Here is a 20,103-nt window from a genome sequence, read left to right on the forward strand (position 1 = left end):
CTATTTGTTCGGGTAGTCTAAAAGACCATTTTCTTACGGGGGTTTTCCCTGCCAATACAATATTTTTCTGAGAGTGGAGGCCCACTTGGACTAGGTAATACATCCAGCACATACTCGTATCACTTCCATCTTAGGAAAGGATGTCATTGTGTAATCTTAAGAAACCTGCAACATTGTACCTATATTAACACATCCATAATTTGGCAATATCCATAAATCTATACATTTATTTTCTATTTGGTGCAACTGATGACGTAAAAGAGCAAGCACGTGTATTAATTCTGCAGCCAAATAGATGGGTAGAATTACACTTATAAAGAACAATATATCAGATGATTTCTCATACCTTTTCAAAATGAATCTTCGGAGGGAGCAGTGTTCAAGACCTCTGCAATTAAGAGCAATAGGAAAAATCATAAATCATAGTGAATGAGGTAGACATGCATTACAATGATACTGTGCCAACAAACACTTTACTCTTGAGAGCAGTCCTCTTAGAAATACGGTAAGGGCAGGTTTCCACTTAGTATCTCTTGTGAAACTAAGATATCAAAGAATTGATAGGCTGAGAGTATCTCCTCTTTTGCACCAAATTGATTCTTTGCTGAAAGAAACCACTCAGTTGACATGAAATGGGGTTAAAATACAGCCGAGTAACTGTAAGGAATCAACTCTATTATGCTATGTCATAAACTCTATGCTTCCCTCTCTAATTCTGTTGATGCTGTGCAGTAAAAAAAAAAAAAAAAAAAAGCCTTTTGGTAGATGATAGACAAAGACTGGTATTCCAAGCAACTAAAGATCGTACTGCAAATAGCCTGTGTTTTCAAGTCATGAACTGGATTCAGTTTCTTTTGAAAGAGGCTGTAGCCTAGTTGAATGGCATACATTAACTTTTCTTCAGAATAAATCTGCTGTGTGTCCATTTAAAAGAGTGAAAATCTGAGGTGAGCAGCCAAATGGAAAATGTAGTGCAAACTATTCCTTTTAGAATGCTTATAAATATTGGAATATAGTTTGTGAATAAATTTATTGAGTATCAAAATATTGATATTTTTCACAATTTAATTATGCAGCTAAGCTTTATTTAAATTTATTGCCTAAGAAACTTCAGGCCCATGTACTGTCATTAAAGCAGATGAATTCAAAGAGATAGTGCCTTAGATGTTTTTTTAGGTTGTGCATGAATCGGTATGTGCATGGATCTTTTCAAAATGTTTTGTCTGAAAAAAAATTCAACATGTCGTTTGCTTCAAAACCAGCAGAGCCTAACAAATCCCAAACAGAGGACAAAAATAGCAAACTGGAAATTGGGATTTCAGTAGTTAAGCATCAAATCCATTCACTGTTCCACATTCTCATGCAAAGTAAAAACTGTAAGATATTGCCAAATGTCAGAGCAGGGAAAGGAAGAAGAGACGTGTAAGATCTGGATTTGCTCTTTCATCCTCAAATGCACTGTTAAAGCCAGAAAAATGAAACATTTTTCATAATATTCTATTCTAGTTATCTATTTCTGCCTGCTAGTAGTCTTACAAAAGTGAGTGATTATTTCTGTTTAAAGGCAATTAATATTCCAGTCATTTCCTCATTTGTACAGCAGTGTGGGCTGAACAGCTGATAGATCTTTCTGTCAAGCCTGTCTATTCATCCTAAAACACTATACTGTTATTGGCCAGTCTAATTGCTGAAGAAATTGCCAAGAGGCGGTGTTTCTTAGCAAATCACTGCCCCAGAGAATGTACGCAAAGCTTAGGGTGTGAAAGGGAGGGGAGGAAGCTTGTATTGTTGCATCTGCTTTCTCCACTCTTAAAATGAAAGTGCAATTTCAGAGGAGCTGCAATAATTATAATCTAGTAATTTCCTGAAGAGTAAGTCGAATGTCCTCAAGTCTTTACAATTTGAGTTCGGGAATATTTGCCCCAAAAGAGCAGAAACATTTGTGAAAGGTAAGGGGGGGTGAGATGTAAAACTTCCAGGTAGTATGGTGCTTAGTGAGTAAGTTCCGGTTGTTCCTTGAATGAGTCTTGTTTTATCAGAAACTAAGGACATAACCATTTTCCATATGGACCCACATCCTGCTCTATAACTAGCAATTTCCATTTTATGAATATTCAAGGCATATTGCAAAGCAAGGTTCTCTACAAGAGCACTTGAACGGACGTGGATTTTTGACGGAGAAAAGCTGAGTAGGCTAGGCTGCCTTTTCTTAGTTACAAGGTTTAGCTTCGTTCTCTGTAAATGTGATTATGTAGTTACATACACACGTGCATACATATATATATACACACATATGTCCAATATACATGTTGAAGAAAAATACAGCAGGAAATTCTGCAATTTTATATGCACACATTCATATCATCCGTATGTATACATATTGTCCGTTTTGTGCAAATGTATATTGCACAAGCACATATATATGTATGCATATAAGTGTATAAAATTGCAGAACTTCCTGCTGTATTTTTCTTCATTTTTATTTTTGGGTGTGTTACCTTGTGTCCTTGACAATTGCCTATCCTTGTTTTGTTGTTTTAAATCTAAATGAACGGTCATTGCTGACTGGGCTGTCCCCGTCACAACTGCTGGGGTCAGCTGCCTGAGTTCATGAATCTTGTTAAATTGGAGTCTTCAAATGCAAACACGTGATGCTACAAGGTTGTGTGTTCTTCCACAGCTTAGGTGGTCAAGTAAACAAGTATCTGTTTGGCAAAATACTGAGTAGGCTTTCTACACTTGCATTTCTCATTCAGAAGCAAACCATGGGTTTTGGCGACTTCGTGATGTCATCTGTGTGCATTTTCAAGATCACAGGGCAGTTGTCATACAGAGGCTTTGAGATTTTTACGGAACGTGAACATGTGACTTCTCCTGTAGCAATTTGCTATTTAGAGATATCAGAGGACAATGGAAACAGAATTTTTGAAGATAGCTTTTCATTCATATGTGGTGAAGGCAGGGGGTGAACATAAGATCATGCCAATTTCATGATTTTCACAATTCATTTCCTCTGGCTCATCTCATGTTTAGAAACTTCAATTTAGAGTAACCTTTTGTAGTTCCAGCAAGTCCTTCCTCACAAATTTAAGTTTAACAAATAAAAATTAACACCATCATGGTTGATTGGTATTGCCACAGTTATGGCACAGAAGTCGGCTACAGTCAGCTACAGAGATTGCCATGTATTCAAGCATATTTGGGCCCCTCACTACAAGAAGGACATTGAGGTGTTGGAGCGTGTCCAGAGAAGGGCTACAAAGCTGGTGAAGGGTCTGGAGGACAAACCTTATGAGGAACGACTGAGGGATCTGGGGTTGTTTAGCCTGGAGAAGATGAGGCTGAGGGGAGACCTTATCACCCTCTACAACTACCTGAAAGGAGGTTTTAGAGAGATGGGAGCTGACCTCTTCTCCCTGGCGACAAGTGATAGGACAAGAGGAAATGGGTTCAAGTTATGTCAGGGCAGGTTTAGATTGGATATTAGGAAGCATTTTTTCACTGAAAGGGTTATTAAACATTGGAATAAGCTGCCCAGAGAGGTGGTGGATTCACCATCCCTGGAGGTGTTTAAGAAAAGGGTAGATGAGGTGCTTAGGGACATGGTTTAGGAGTGGTGGTGTTTTTATCAGGGTAGGTTAATGGTTGGACTTGATGATCTTAAAGGTCCCTTCCAACCTCACTGATTCTATGATTCTATGATATCTTTGCACAAACATCTCTTCAGGTCGTGGCATTTCCCTGATGCAGGTAGTACAGACCAAGGCATAGAAAAGAAATTAAAAAAAAAAAAAGAGTTTTTTAAAGTGAAAACAATTTTTAACTTGGACTGGAGGTCCAAAAAATTGACATTCCCTCCCTTTCCATTAGCTATTTTGCTAGAAGACTTTGAGGAGAGCATTTGAGTTTCTCTGTTCTGCATTAAATGGCAGATTAAATTTAGGGTTTCTTGATTTATTTGCTCTATTGGTTTCTGCCAGCATGCTATGATTTTTAGTGATGTTTTATAGATATACTCGAAGGCTTGATTATAGGACAACTTTAAAAAATATTAGTAGAATTATATAGAATAAATCCAGAAGAAAATTCTGGAAGTAACAAGTTTTATTTCCGTGGAAAGAAAAAGCTAAACATTGTCTAAACTGCAGGAATCTTAAGTTACCGAAAAGCACAATAATTCCATTTTAGAGTACTTCAATATATACAGCATTTTTGTGTTTGTACCTCCCCTATTTTATTTTTAATGAGGAATGCGTGCTTGTAAAGACAACAGAAGGCAAGGGAAATCAGCCAGGTTAGAATCAGTCTGCATAGTGACTGCTAAGAGATTGCTTTGGGGGCAATTTCAGGGCCTTTTGGTAATGATAACTTTTTTTTTTTTTTTTTTTTAAATTCACCGGGAGGCTGTGGCAGGTGCAGTTAGGATTGATGTTTCAGATGTATGGTTGTTTAAAGTTAGCATGAAAATGTCAGTTTGTTCATGTGATATGTAGTTGTTACATTCTATTTTGTCACTTTCAGTAGGATTTTTGAAACAGCTCAGTGAAAACTGTAAGGGAATGCTTTATCGGCATAGGCAGGTTTCTAGTGGTATTGTTTGTAAAAATGCGGATATGGTATAAGTTAGCACACTGCAGTTTCATAGCACTTGGCTGCCACTGTTTCTCAGTCCTCACGAGCTGAGTATATAGAAATGATTCCGATCACTGTCACGTAGTTGCGCAGCAGCCTGGTATTGTCTCGCAAAGGGAATGTGATCTGAATGACAGCATGAGGGTTTGTATTCAACAGAAGCATTTCAAATGTGCTGACAGCAATGACAAATCTCTTCAGACCTTCTGTCCTGTCTTTTTCCTTTTCACAGAACAAACCAGTAAAATTGTAAGTAAACATGTCAGAAAGTATAGAAACTGAGTTTCAAATTAATATTAATGGGGAAGAAGGCCATATCCTTTAACAATGAGGGAAGAATTTCTAGTACCCTACTTTACTATAGTACGTACAGATTTTTAAAAACAAGTTGTGAATTTTTCATAGTTGTTTAGAGTGTCTGGACTAAGCCTCGGTGAGCGTATGAATGCCTGCTGAGGGATGATGCAGCGAGAGATGAGACGGAGGGAATTCTTTCCAGTTCTGGCACCAGGTGGTGGTTTTTGTATACCTGTATAAACACACATATTTGTGGTGAGTGCACTCCTGGTCTTAACCATCACTATTTAAAGATTCTTTAAATGTTTTATCGCTTTGAGGTTTCACCATAATTAGGCAAAAAGAGATATTTTAAATGCAGAGCTTGTGGTGTCTCTGATGAGAAGAGAGATGTATTTTCAGAGAGGATGTCTTCATTGGAATGCAGGGCTGCACTCCGAGAGATCTATTCACCCATAGGATGGGCCATTCAGCTGGCAGCATGGCCTGTAAGAGGCAGCCATCAAGGATGCTGTCTTGGTCACATCAGGGCATACTAAGATCAGGTAAAACTTAGGAAACACTGTCATGTTCTTTTTTGTCCAAACTACAGTTAATATGGAAAGTCTAGGCTTGTTTATCAAAGCTTTTGTAAATCATATGTAAATACAGTCTTGTGCAGGCAGAAGTGAAGTGGCAATAATGTCCAAAAATAATTACCTTGGGGGAAAAAAATGTAAAGAACCACCCCCTGATACAAATTATTTTGTCAACTTTATATGTTAACTTTCTAAGCATTTCTTTAGTAGCACAGTTAATGCATTAATTCATACTGATAATGCGAATCACTTTCCATCAAATTTATGAATGCTTTTTCCATGTTTATTTTTGTATGCTACAGCTGTCTACTATGCTTCTAGTCAAAATCAGTTTTTACAGATAACCCAAACAAAAAAAATGTGCATCTGTTTGTCTTTCTACCCAGTAAATTAAACCAACACATAGAACCTTTCTGAATAGCAGTTTCTACATGTATATAAAAAATATTTATATTTAATTAATTTATGTCCATCCTTAATTTTCCCTGCTCGCTATTTGCAGAGATAAAACTAATGAAACTCTAAACTGGTGGTGTCTCCGGTTGGTGAACCCAGAAGAAGTGGGGCCAACAGCTGCCTGAGCTCTAGCGCGTCAGGAGCCTGTCTCCCCAGGGAAGCTGGGGGCCGGGGCAAGGCACGGGCTGGGAACTCAGCAGACAGCAGCACAGTGGTTGTGGGTCCGAGATTCAGCTGGAGTCTAGCAGTTCCAGTCTGCAGCAATTGTGGGAGACAGCCTCTTGGGGGAACCAGGGCACCCTCTGGGTGCCACCAGGGCCCCTCTGCTCCCCCAGGATCACGATGGAGCTGCTGCATGACTCTGTATGCAACATCCATCCCCTCCACGCTATTACCTCATTAATTCTTACCTCTGGTAACATCTGCCCCGCTTCTCCTTAAAAAAAAAAAAAACAAACAAAAAAAAAAACACAAAAAAAACCCCAAACCCCACAACACAATCACAGATGTGAGAATTAAGGATCCTTTTAGCTTCATGATGAATATGAGAGGAAAGACAGTCCTCAACTTGCCCAGCAGCTCTGAAGGCTTCTGGGTGCGTGAGTGAAATCACGGGTGTTATTTCTTACATATGGGACCACCTAGTCACCTCAAGAAATGCTGAATCTGAGTATAAGAACATTTGGAGCTTCGTGAAAAGCATGTTTTTGTTTTCCTGTTCTGTTAGCTACTGTCTAATCCTTTCATTATGGCAGTGTCTTGTTGAATACTAAATTCCTGTGAGCCCTAGGATGAGCACGGAGCTATGCTCTGGATTTGAGCAAGCAAGCAGGCATATATTACAATAATAAAACATAAACAGTAGTTCTGCACGTCCATTGCAGCTTCTGGCTGCTCTGTAATTTTGAGAAAGCTATTCTTAGGAGGATGGGTATTCTTATTTTGCCACATATATTCAAAATAAGTGAATATTAAAAAATAGGTCTGTAATGTAGACAGGGTGAAGACCTACTTTATGTGACTGCTTAATGCTTAAGTCTCAGTAAGACTCAAAGTGTCAATCTGTGCAGGCAATTACAGGGCAAAGGGTGGTTCTCCACTGTCTGCTGCTTGTGGGCGCGATGTGGGAGGAGGGCCTCTGTCTCTGTTTTGGTAGTCCACGCTGTCAGATTGCATGATCCCAAACTGCTTTTGCATCGGCCGTTTTTGTAGAATAGAAAGATCCTTTAAAGATTTTTAGAGTAACAGTTTGTACAGAGAATTGTCTAACATGGTTCTCTGGAAAGCTTTATCTTCTGCGTGTTTGTTTGAAAGTTGGTATGACTGTTGCTTTTCTGTTTTAGCTTTTCCTTTGGGTCCAGCATTATAGTGAATCTAAAGTGAGCTGTGTAGGCAGGGCAGGCATTTTGTCAGTTGATTAAACCCCAAGTTTTTGTGTATTTAACTACTACTTATAACTGGTGTCTGCTGTAGTAAGACAGAACGGCAGTAAGAAAATGGGCTCTAACTGTGGTTGTAACACAGCACAGTAGTGGGACATTGGATATTTTATTCTTGACATCATGTAGTTAGATGCTTCTAAGTAAGCATTTTCTTTAAGTTAAAATATTGAAACTAAAAATTAAACATTTACTATGCAATAGGAAGGTCTACTTTTTCTTTGTTTCTTGGATGTGGAAAAATGTGGTGATTTAATTTTATTTCTCATGTGAAACAAATATCTTGATTTCTGTTTTAACAAGTATCTAGTTCAGTCTGAGATTCCGTATTTTTCTTTTTATTTTTGTTCTGTGTTAGGAATAGGGCTTAGATAGTAAAGTAATAACAGCGGAAAAAGGAATAGCATTATTGGTTTCCATCCTGGTATAGCTCATCTAAAGATGAGCACGCGACCACTTGAAAATGTATTGTACTATGGTTAGAACCACTTACAAAGAAATCATTCAATACAGAATAAGTGTAATTAACTCTTTTTCTCGCACTTTTAATCCTGATTTAACAGAATGTAATTAGAAGAAATTTAACGTAAAAGTATGTTTATGCAGCATTAAAAAACTGGACACTTCATTCTCTGCATGTCCTCTGTCATCAATAGTATTGCACAGTCTGGGAAAAGGAAGAAGCAAGCTTGGCCTTCAAAACAGTATTTCTCCAAGAAAAAGCTGAGTTGCTAGCCTTTAGTGTAGACTAAGCCATATCTAGGAACATATTTACTCAACAGTTGTGCAATATGCTTTTGTTTTAACATGCATCTTTAGTTTGTTGATGTGCTGTTTGAACAATTCTGTGTCTTACATCTTCTGCTTTCCTTTAATGTTTTTCCCAGGGTCAACGTCTTTTTGAAAAATTGCTTGAACTGGCAGCCCGAAATATTGAGATAAAACTAGTGAGCGATATACTGCCTGTGGAATCAAAGGTATTAAACGACTTGAAAACAAAGGGTAAGACCAAGGTCTTTATGTTGTTATGCCAGACTGCTGCATGTTCCTTTTACTTAAAATGCAGACTCAGATGATGTACAAAATGCGCACTACTGGTTTAGCACTGTTACCCTCTAATCCTTCAGCTTTCTCTGATTTATAGTTATCAAAAATCTGAAACTCTGTTACTGTAGTTGGAGTAGATGTTTGTGGTTTGCAAGTGGTCAAAAAGGTGGTGCAGTGGTTAGATAGAAGTTTAAACTCATCATCACCATTCTAATGGTAGGCAACATAACCTGAGAGACTGCTGTCATACCTTGTGGGACAAGATAGTTTCCTCTTTTCAGCAATGGCAAAATAAATTAATAAAACAACCATGTTTGTGGTACTGATGATTCTGAAGCACTGCAAAATAGAGCATCAGTCAGATTTAGCCAACTTACAAGGTTTTCTGTGCTACGTGTATTTCTTAAGTGCCTGCTTTCCTAATCATTGTTTTGAGGCTTAAAATCCCTATCCAAAGAGAGATTACGCACTTGCACTGCATGACTAAACTTGCTTTATGTAAAACTGTGTGGGAAAATAGCAAAGAGAGTTTAAGAAATGCTGAAAGAAATTAGAATCTCTTAGGAATTCTAACAATCTCACACACACTTGTCCTGAATAATAATGCACCAATTATCTCTATAATCTGATAAAAGTATGATTTTAAGGGCAAAAAGAACCTATCTATTTCATGGTGATCATTTTTGACAGCGATTACTATATAGATCACAAAAGGAACTCTAAAAAAAGAATTAAGCAAAGCAGTTGCTATGTGTAGCAGCACCCTAACATAACATGTCTGTTTAGGGTAAAGAATAAAGAAAAATCACTTCCGACAAAAATCAATCTATGTTTATTGAAATTCCTTATAATCTCCTGACTGGGCAAGTAAAAGAAAATTACTAATGGAAGTTCTGGTCCCTTAAAGAGATGATCTTTTGAGCAAGACTGACATGTTATTTAAATGTAGTAACTACAGAGGCTTGTCATTTCATGACACTGCCTGTTCCAGGACTTTGATGATTTCAGTTATGTAACCAAAAGTGATATTGATCCTTCGATAACCAGTAAGAATACATCAGCTTTGTCAGACAACTGTGAAGTAAAGAATTATCTTTTTCTGATTTGTTGAAAAAGAAATAGGTATTTTAGTATCAATGGCAGTGAAACTGTCTTTGAAAAAGTGGTTTCTTCTCCTTGTGATTCTAATGTCCCGAGTTCCTGCCAGTCAGAGGAGGTGGCAGGTAGGGCCTGTACATTTATATTGATGTACCTGGCAATAGATATTTTAGTTATCATTTATGAGAATACCCAATATCAAAACCTGTCCTCTTTCCAAACAAGATGAGCAAAACGTTAGCTAGAAAAAGGAGTGATATTTGTCATTAACACTTCCTTCACTTTATGTGGGAATTCATCAGACCTGTGAACTTTTTGAACAAACAAAGAGAACAATTTTATTAGCTTCAGTTTCCCTTATGCCTTGTTCAGATTTCTAACACAGGAAATTTTAGAGTATTCAAATGAAGTGATCAATATATTTGAGAGCTCTGAGCTACAAATAATATAAGAAAGTCACTTTTTTGTAGTAATGCTTGTGAATTTTGCTGTCATCGGCTTTGAACCTCATAATTCTAGATATCGTTGTGTATTGTTAGCCTTTTTCAAAGGTCAATATTATAACTTACTAATTTTCTTCCTATGAATGAGTTTTTTTCTCATTCCATGTCTTGGTTTGTGTATTTCTACAAATTCTGATATTTTTGTTAGAATGTCTTGATTATAACATATTGATTGCCAGCGGAGTTGCAAGTCTTTCACCTGAATTTATGTTTGCTGTTTGGTTTTTATCTCCAGAAAAGCTGGGTAAATGTTTATTTGGTTCTGCATTCCTGAAAAGAGATGTTAGTTTTAACATTCAATCAGATTTAGTTGTCTTAATATTATGTTGAAATGAACAGACCTTGACTAAACAGCAGACTCACAGTATGTCCTTCTATTTGGTGTCAAATAGAAGCTAATTGGTAGGCTGGCTTAAAAAAAAAAAAGCTACCCAAATTTCCATTAGTTCAATAATATTAATAACACAGTAAGTGGAAAATGTATCTATATTTGCCTTTTTCATGTCTGCTGGAGAAAAAAAATTACTGTTACCTACTGCCATTGTCTTAGCTGAGGACAAACATATCATTAAGCTTTGCTATGCTATCCCGGAAGATCTGTCTTCTAAAATTATTCATTTCTTTGCTCGTGAGGTACTGGCCACCTGCATCCTCAGAAATCAGTCAGAATTGATCCTTGAAATGGAACCGTGTATCACCATTTGGACATGTATATTCATGAAGATAACTAATTATTTTTTTTCCCCTGCAGCTGGTCAGATTTGTCTTAGAAAGTATGCCATGCACCTTTTTCAATAGAAACGTTCCTCTTGTGTGAAAGAAAGCAGTAAATATATCAATAGCTCAGCCAAGTTTTGAAGCATCTCAAGATGGAGAACCAGAATACGTTTGGCTGAAGAGATCCAAATTCCCACTTGAGGTGTCTGTCTGAATTAGGCAGAGGAGGGTCCAAGCACTGCTCTGTGGTTCACCAGTTAATAAACTGAGCTGATTGTTCCTAAGCAGCAAATACGCTTTGAGCCTGAGCCGTGGGTAGTAGCATGGGGAGAAAGCACGTACATAGCCTTTGGGGCTCTGGGAGTTTCATGCGTTCCTCAGCCTGCCTTCACTTTGCTGGGTAAGCATCCGCTAGCCTCCTCTTACCAAGGCAGCTGGTATGCGAGAGTCAGACTGTCTCCAGCTGGTGGGCTGCTCTACTAAATGTGAGAGACAGTGGCTATTGTACAGAGAAGGTGGTAGAGCCTTTCTTTTCAGCAGACCGGGTGATCAGAAGCCCTGAGCTGTGTCCCCGGGCTGTGCAGGCTGGTTTCTGGGGTCAAGATGAGGGATAATCTGCGTGTCAGCCCCAGGATGTACCTGTTGATATACTGCCTGGGAACCTTTAAGGATGCTGCAGTTCCTCAGCCCATGGTTATCTACCTCACGCTGCATCTTCAGATAGTGTGCTCCCTTAAGTAGCCCAGGTAAAAGTCTTAGTCTTGACACGGTGGTATGGGTTTATATGTGGTTGCTTGAAGAACTATACTTGGTCATCCATATTGTCTCATGCAGTGGTTTGGTTTTGTACCAGGAACCATGATATGTTACAGCACTGCTGCATCACAGCACAGATGTTGTGACTGCTTCTGCCAGCCAGATTATTCTAGCACATATTTTATTTTTCTAGACAGGCATGTACGGAACCCCCTTGCCTCTTCTCCCCATTTCTGAAGTACTGTAGAAAGCAGCTTTGATAGACCTTTTCCAACCCAGGGGTGCATCCTAGAGTCCTCCCTACACATCCTTCCTCTGCAGCAGCCGTCCCCACTGGTTAACAGAGGAGAAAACTGAAATATGACCAGATTTGAGCTGATGGGGTAAGATAAAGTATAACTTATGTGGATGGGAGAACACACCTGAACTGATGTAGAGTAAAATAAAATTCGTAATTTACAGTTGCAATGTTAGTACAGATATCTGAGCTAGCTGTGAACCTGCAGGTTTGTCACCACTGTTCAGCCTTTTTTTTTGTCACGTCTTTGCTATCCTGACTCACCTGAGCTAGCTGTAAAACAGGGTAGCTTGATTACAGAAGCAGTCTAGCAGCTGCAGCATGAAATATGGATTTGATTTACTGTGCTAACACATAACGCACCTAGAGCTGTGGTGACAGGAGCTTCTGAGTGCTGAGATAATGTACATTTGCTAATAATTGCTGCGCTGTGGGAGTGTTATTTGGTTGCAAAATTAAGCAGGCGGAAATGAGGAAATTCTAGTCCCAGAATATTTATTTATGATAGACTTTAATTACATTATCAAATTCTATATTTTGCATAGAATACCTCACTGGTACTTGCTGTAATCTTACCACATTACGTTTTTCCCTTGTATTGAATGAGAATACGTCAAACATTTAATGCCTAAGGCAGATGATGGCCATTCTGGAGATATTATTTCTGCTGGTAATGGCTAGAATCTTTTCTTGTCTTCATATTTAATGTATGTCTCCAGGCTTTCTTTATTGCACATCTGCCAGATCCTGCACTGAATACAGAATGATTAATTTCCTCATAGGCTTTTCCGTGCTGCTTCTCACTGTGGTATCCGAATGCTCCGCAAATACAGTATTAATGAATTTCTTTTTACAACATCACTGTTAGGTGGGGTGGCTTGCTGTTTCTCTTTCTCGGGGATAACTAGGAATTATTAATGGCAGCACAGGCACCAGAAGCCAGATCTAAGCATTTTTCTATAGCCGTAATTAAAAAAAAAATGTATATTTGTAATTTAAAAAAATCAACCACATGTAAGTTCTCCCAACTGATGTTGTCAAATTTATTACTAAACAAACTATAAACTATGATGTTATTTTTATAGGACTTTTTGTAATATGCAGTCGTAGGGTGTGAAGTCTTCCTTTTCTATAGTTAATGTTAAAGCTGTATTTCACTTTCACATATGTGTACAAATACTAAGCATTTATGTATATGATTCTCTTGTGAAAGGTAGGTCTGCCTGTCAGCCAAATTTGGCTCACCGTGTAAACAAACATGTTCTTCTTTATCCTCCTCGTTCTGTGACAGTAGTTTATTAATGCTTATTTTCAAGGTTACTGTTTTAGCCTTTTCTCAGCTGTGGTTCAGTCTATTAGATTGAAACATTTCTTGTAACCCTCCCACTCCTCACACATAATTATGTACCAGTCTTTGTTCCTCAGTAACATTTGAATAGTATTGTCTCCAATTAGCAGGTTGTTGTATCTTTTCTTACGTGTACAGAATCTAAATTCCTTACTAATTACAATCTTATTTTAGCTGACACTGTTAATGCTTTTTAAGACATGCCAATGGATTTCCTTTCTTCAAATTGCATTGCTGCCTTCCTTTTCTATTTGTTTTTTTCCCAGTACTCCCTTTTCATGAATAATTTTTCATATATTTGCAAAAAATATTTTTTGTTTTGTCAGTGCTGGTTGAGGCAGATATGAAAAGAGGAGTCTGTCCATGTCACAATGTGATTTAAGAAAAATAAAAATCAATTAACTAATAGTTATTGAATGTCAGAAATGAAACTGGAAAATAATAGAAAGTCTTTGTGCTGGGGCAGGATCTAATCACTAGATCACACATGCAGCTGTTACTGAGCAGTTTGTGAACGTTTGCCCAGGATTACCCTCTCTCTTAATCAGGTACAACCAAACCAGACAAACTAAAAAGTTACATTATTATTGCGAGACAAAGAAATGAGTAGAAGGTGGAGCTCTGGAAGCTTTTTGTGCTTTTATTTGTATGTTTTAGGTTGCAAACACTAGCAAATACCATTCCATGACAAATGAAATCAGTTTATATCCAGGCAGCTGCATGATCCTGGTCTCCTCTTCACCCTGCCCACCATACGTTGTCCCTGCCTTCTTCCTTGCACAAGTGATCATGTGGTAAGGCAGTTCAGGGGGCTGATTTGGCTACAGATTGCTGCTTTTTAGCTGGCTTAATTGCCACTTGCATTAGATTTCTGCATTACTCAGTGTATGATCTCACAGGCATAAATGCTGGGTACAACACAGAGATAGGAAATGTGTCGCTGGCGTTGGCAAGGGAAGTAGGACCACTGGAACCTAGTTTAGATAGGCTTAATCTGCCATGGCACCAGAAAGCTCAGAGTTCATGTGATGCCTAGGGACTTTTAGTGGGTTTGTTTTTTCCTGTACTTCTGTTTTAATGAAATTGTTGCATGGTGGACAGCAATAGTGAATATGATTTGTATATCAGATGAAATGTGTTTAGTCCCATGTTCTGTCTGCTTCTGTTAGTACACTTAAGGTGCTGCATAGTTTTAGAGCTGTGAGGCTTCTGGGACGTGAGTAGTTCTTACCTTTGGCCACGATCATGTTCCCTTTCCCTCTCTAGTTGTGGGGAAATGTCATATTTTTAACATGACATAGAAGGACTGAAAAACTTGTGTTATGTCATAGAAAAGATGGCGATCACTTGGGAACATCAGTCCAGTTTGGTGTGGAAAAGATAACGCTATAGGAGAAAGAAAGGGTGTTTCCTGATGAGTTTCTCTGGGCCTAAAACATGTTTGAGCTGTGAGGGACTTGGGGGTTTGTGAAAGCCCCAAGGTACACCTTGGGGTAGGGTAGGGTAAACCATGATGACATTGATTTACATTCAGCCCAGAATATTTGGTTTCAATATCAGAGAATATGTTCCAAATATGGGGACAGTGGACTGTGAGCAGATTATGAAAGAGCTATCGCTGGTAATTTTAAGAAGTAGACAAGCCCTGTGAGGTGCGGCCTTATAAGTATTTGGCTCTGGTGCATGGGAAAGGACTAGACTGGTTTCAAAGCTGGTTTTAGTAGTTCCATATTGATTTGGAAGGAGAACATAAATTTATGTGTTTAATTCCATTCATCTCAACGTAAGAAAGGAAGACTTTTTTTTACAGTAATAACAGTCATTCACTGGAACAACCTCCCTAGGGACATGGTAGAGTCCCTGTCGCTGGACGTTTTCAAGATGTGATTGGACAGGGTGCTAGATAATCTCATATAGGCTCCCTTTCCCATGAAAGGTTGGGCCAGATGGTCTTCTGAGGACCCTTCTAACCTGGGCATTTCTACAATTCTATGATTCTTTAATTCCTCTTCATGTAAAGATAATGTTGAGAATCAATGTAAAAACACTGCAAAGGCTAAAAAGAAAATACACGGCATACAATGGGAAGCTGGAATCCTGAAGTGGGTCTTGAAGAGATTTCTGCCTGTCCACATGGCCAGTTTTTGCACAATGTACCATAAAAATAATATTATCTGATGCATGCTCCGCAAGAGTATAAAGAGTGCTCTTGAGAGCTGAAGTTCAGTTGATGGTTTTGTGCAAGGCATTGAATGGAGTTGTAGCTCCATTGCTTTCTCGATCCATCTTTTGTAGGGTGGATTTTCCAGGACTGTGTGAGAGGGATGGGTGTTGAAGAGGGGGTAAGCTCCTGCTCTGTTAAAATTCAGCAGTATCAGAAATAGACTAATTTTTCCCTATGATTTTTCAGGAACAAGTAAGCAGGATCCTTTGAGAGGACCAGTAGACTAGGGGTGAGTCCTGAAGCAAGTAATTTGGATCTGAGTTTCATAGAGTTAAACAAAGGTGGATGAGAACAGAGGGATAGAAATCTCTGCTTCCATTCCTTTCAGATTTTAAGCATTGACATTTTTCTAAAACTGTGCCTAAGCCATACCTTAAAATATGAGAGTATTCAAAAGACAGTTAATGGAAATTGTACTGGGAAGGCCTTTGACATCTGTTTTTTAAATGCATTTTTGTATTTTGATTTATTATGAAGCAGACCTTGTTCCTTTTTTTATGATTATTTTATATTCCTTGGGTACCCACAACAGAGTAGATGCATGCTTTGATTTACTTTTTATTAGTTGCTGCGGGATAGCATTTCCTGATACTTTCTCAATAACTTTCAGCCTGTGACAAGCAATCTTAAAGCCAATTCCAAGATGAAATATTTCATCATGTTCTTTACCTTTTAGAACCTGCACAATAACTTTGACAGAGTTCTGCATAATGAGTAACACCGCGCAGAATTTCCAAAGCTAGTTGCGTCTTGTCTTAAAAGAAGGACGCAGGTACCAGTTTTGCATCACAGATCCAAACATTCGAGTATCTACCTAACATCTAGGCAACACTAACATGAAAAAACTCCTGCTTGGTTGGTTTTGGGGTAAACATCTTTCTGTTTAGGCACTTAAACTCGCTTACCTCAGTTTATCTCGTGAAGTGTGCACACATCCGCTAACGTCTTGATAGCAAGGAAATGTTCAAGATTGGTTTTATGCCTAAATCCCACGAGGACTCATATGCAATGTTTCTCACTTGTTTCAGTTGGGGAGCTAGATCCTGCAATGTAAGGTCAGCCACGTTCAGCCTTATGAAATGTGGCTGAAAAGAGCAGATGGGTAGCATTTTTTGTTACATCTTAGACACTCATATAGATATACAGACTTTCTTTGATACAGAGCATCTGCCTGAGTAGCAGAAGATTAGGTTAAAAATCCTGCTCTGTCTGAAGGTTTCTAAATTGTCAACTTGAAGAAGAGCTGTCTGCCTTACCAGGCACCTGGCAGAAAGGAAATTGTTTAAGCTAGTACTGAAATCCTTAAACTTCGTAAACCAGAATTTGCAATCTCTAAGGTTTGGGACGTGAACAGGGTATTCTGCAGTGACGCTCCCTCGGTCCCTCCTATTTGAAATCTATCAGTTTGCAGAAAATCTTCTAATCCCTGCCTGCATTTAAAGGTGACTCTGTAGTAGTCATACATTCATTTGGGATGGAAGAAACCTAGCTTCCAGTCCCTGCTCTGCTTCTGCTCCTTCTACTGCCACTGGATATATTTTGAAAGAAATTTCTTGCCCTTATTTCTAAAAGAATTATTTTAAGCTTCTGATTGTAGGATGGGATTTTGAAACTTTATTGGAGAATCGATCCTTCTGTGAAATTCCAAATGAGGGGCTGGGGTAAAAAGCTGCTGATAGTCCAGTTTTTATTACAGGTTCTATAAGAAACTGTATGCCTAATCTGGGAATAAAACTTCCACTGGACGCACAAGTATCCCCAAATTGGGCACTATAATAGATCACAATACGAAACAGCTTATTTTCTTGTATGAGTCTGAAGCCCACCAATTTTAACAAGATTTAGGCATCGCCCGCCTTATAGAGTTCTCTAGCATGAGAGAATTAGCAGTATGAGGCTGTCACATCCACAACCAATAGAGGGGGAAAAAAAAAAATCAACCAGGTCTTTGAGTTGTAGTGGCTTGTTTTGCAAAGAGAGAGAGCAAAAAAGGTTCACTTAAGCCAAAAACTCTGTGACCACCAGAGCCAGATATGCAAGGAATAAATTCTAATTCTGAGCTCTACAGCATCTATGCCTGTAGACTTTACTTAGAAAATAATACCTTTGCTGAGAGGAATGGCTGTGTTCCCAGAGACAGTACCTTCCCATTGGTAACATGTACTTTTGCATCATAAAATACCAGTCACGTGCTTTCCAATAACTATAGCCATTGTTTGAAAGACCCATAAGTAAATAACACTACATTTTTTCTGGACGAATTAAGGCTTGATGTACTGTAAGGCACTTTTAAGATACTAGGTGTTTAGTAGAAACAATATCATAATTCTTCTGCTTTGAATTTTGTAATTGAAAAAGTCTTTCATGTAGATTGATCAGTATTTTAGTACCTAATTTCAGTTTGCAGATGTCCTTGCACTCGAGTCTGTTACTAATGTCTGTGTATTCATGGATTTGGCAGGAATGAGTGCTTTCGTATTTCATAAGCTCCAGCACAACTATAAGTGCTGGTAATCCAGCCGTTTTGTGAACAGCTAAATTGCTTTTGTCTGGTAGTAACTGGTCTGGTCCAACATAGCAGCTTCATACCACAGGGATCATCTCCAAATCTTGATTGATAGTTTACAAGTTGGAATAGATTCTTCCTGTATGGCAGTAGTTGGTTTGAGTCACTGACACTTTCTAGTACAGAGGAACCAATAAGGGATGGCATTAGCAGAAATTAGTTGTGACATTTTTAAAACATATGGATAGCATGCAAGTTCCTACCTACAGTTAATGGAAGTGCTGGTAAGAGCTGCCAGGACCATCTGAGCTCAGGAAACATTTGTTAGGTCGCTGTGCTCCCTTTGCAGAAATTTTGGCACCCCATGCTTTCTCTTGTATGCGAAAGCACTAACACTATCTCATCCTGAAAAGAGATGAAGGCTCATGGCCCTACATAGGGGTCCAAAGAAAGCGGGGTAGTTTATTGTTGATGAATTTTGTCTTGTGCATTCATGTGATTCCCACATGTTTCATATCCACTTGAAGCCTGACTGTCTTCCTAGAACCATACCTTGGTCAGTCACAGCAGTCTTGCTGGTATGATTTGGTATATTTTTGATTGCTCCTGTTTACGAGCAAGCTTCAGCCTTCCCAGTGATGGTGAGTCTTTGGTCTCTCATCTTGTTCAAGTTTTTTATGTCATCTAGACTGAAATGCACCTCCAAACCTGGGGGGCTCTGAGAAGGCCATCATTTGAAGTGACATGACACAGACACTTAGATCTCTAAAGTTGTGTACATGTTTTTACATTCTTCTACTTTCTTCACTGCTTAGCTTAATCAGTAAAACATTTCTGCTTCAGAACTGCAGTTAAGTATTTTGTGCTCAAATTTATATAAGAAGTTGTCAAAAGCACCTAAGAGCATTAATAAACATCCAAACCAACCTGACGCTGTTTGACTGACAACATTTGATTTTCATTTGATGAACACTTTGGAAAGGCTACTCAACTGTGCCTACCCTTGGGTTGCTGCATACAGCACGACTGTACCATAAAGTAAATCCATGTGACCAAATCTTGCTGGTTTATGCAGTGTTAGTTACCAAGCTTTATCTTTGTAACGGGGAGTTGCTATTATCATGCTAATACTGGTCTTTCTGTAATCTGTATCAATTTTCAAATTAACCTTAGGCTTCTACAGAACTTTGGTGGGTTATGAAATTTTACACAGCCTAATGGTTGGAAAGTAAATTACATGAAGCTTGTTCTAATGTAATTCAATTGGAAGAAAAGTTCCCAGAATGATATCTCTGCATTACTGCCCATCATTTCCATCTCTTATTGCACACCCTTTAGAGTGTTTGTCTTTAATGTTTACACTTCAGAACAGGATGCATTCAGCATCTTTTCCTTCCTTTGGACAGAATATTAACAATATATAGTGTGCAAATATTAGTAATTATGTAGTGCAGAAATTGACAGTCACTCCAGGGACTCAAAACAAAACAGGTCCCTTGCACTTGATGCTTTTAATCTCAGTAGTTATGTTTGCATAAAGTGATAGAAAAAACACCAGTAGAGTTATAGGACTATATAATAGTTATACTAAGCTTCAAAATCATGAAAAAAGAAAATTTTGATGGTTGCAATGTCAAGCTTTCAAAAATAATAGTTCCTAAGCAAAGGGTCACAGAGCAACTGTTCTCAGCCATAAGCGACAATGGAAACAAACTGAAGGTCGGTCTTCTGCACTGCTGGGGTCAGCAGAACCGCACGCTTATGGAAGGAGTAGAACAACTGAAACAAGTGGAGGATGATATTCCCCTTACTCTGTATATCCTTTTAGCAATTTGTAGGTTAGAAACTCCCTTGTCATGGAGTTCTGCAATCTGTTGTGGCATTTGGATGATTTTTTCTTTTAATTTGTGCAATCACTTTTTGAATCTATTTGCATTTTTGTCATCCACAAAACACTATGCACAGTAGCAATGTATTATGCAGCTTCAGTATCCATATTTCCTCAAAATCTTTTTTATTCACTTTGTATAGATTTACATTTAGCTTGCCTGAGTTTAATTTTAATTTTCTCTCTTTCCTTCCCTCTCTTTCCTTTTCTCACTTGGACTCAAGTCTACTTACTGAAGGATACCATTTTATCTCTAACATTCTTCTTTAGTTTCCCTTTTAACTGTCCTTGCATCATCTCTTGGGAGAGGGGTATT

The 20,103-nt window shown here is 38.4% G+C and overlaps 1 protein-coding gene across 2 annotated transcripts in view; it reads left to right on the forward strand.

The window, feature by feature from the left end:
* The window catches only part of PLD5 (phospholipase D family member 5), a gene marked incomplete at both ends in the record, with an annotated part of 187,685 nt that overhangs the window by 117,073 nt on the left and 50,509 nt on the right, over positions 1-20,103 (forward strand). For both annotated transcript variants that reach the window (XM_082481775.1, XM_082481776.1), the window contains one exon: positions 8,290-8,404. In XM_082481775.1, the coding sequence (XP_082337901.1) occupies positions 8,290-8,404 (115 nt within the window). The remainder of the gene's footprint in view (positions 1-8,289; positions 8,405-20,103) is intronic.

The sequence above is a fragment of the Vanellus vanellus genome (genome assembly GCF_965231255.1).
Source record: "Vanellus vanellus genome assembly, chromosome: 3".
Classification (NCBI taxonomy): Eukaryota; Metazoa; Chordata; class Aves; order Charadriiformes; family Charadriidae; genus Vanellus; species Vanellus vanellus.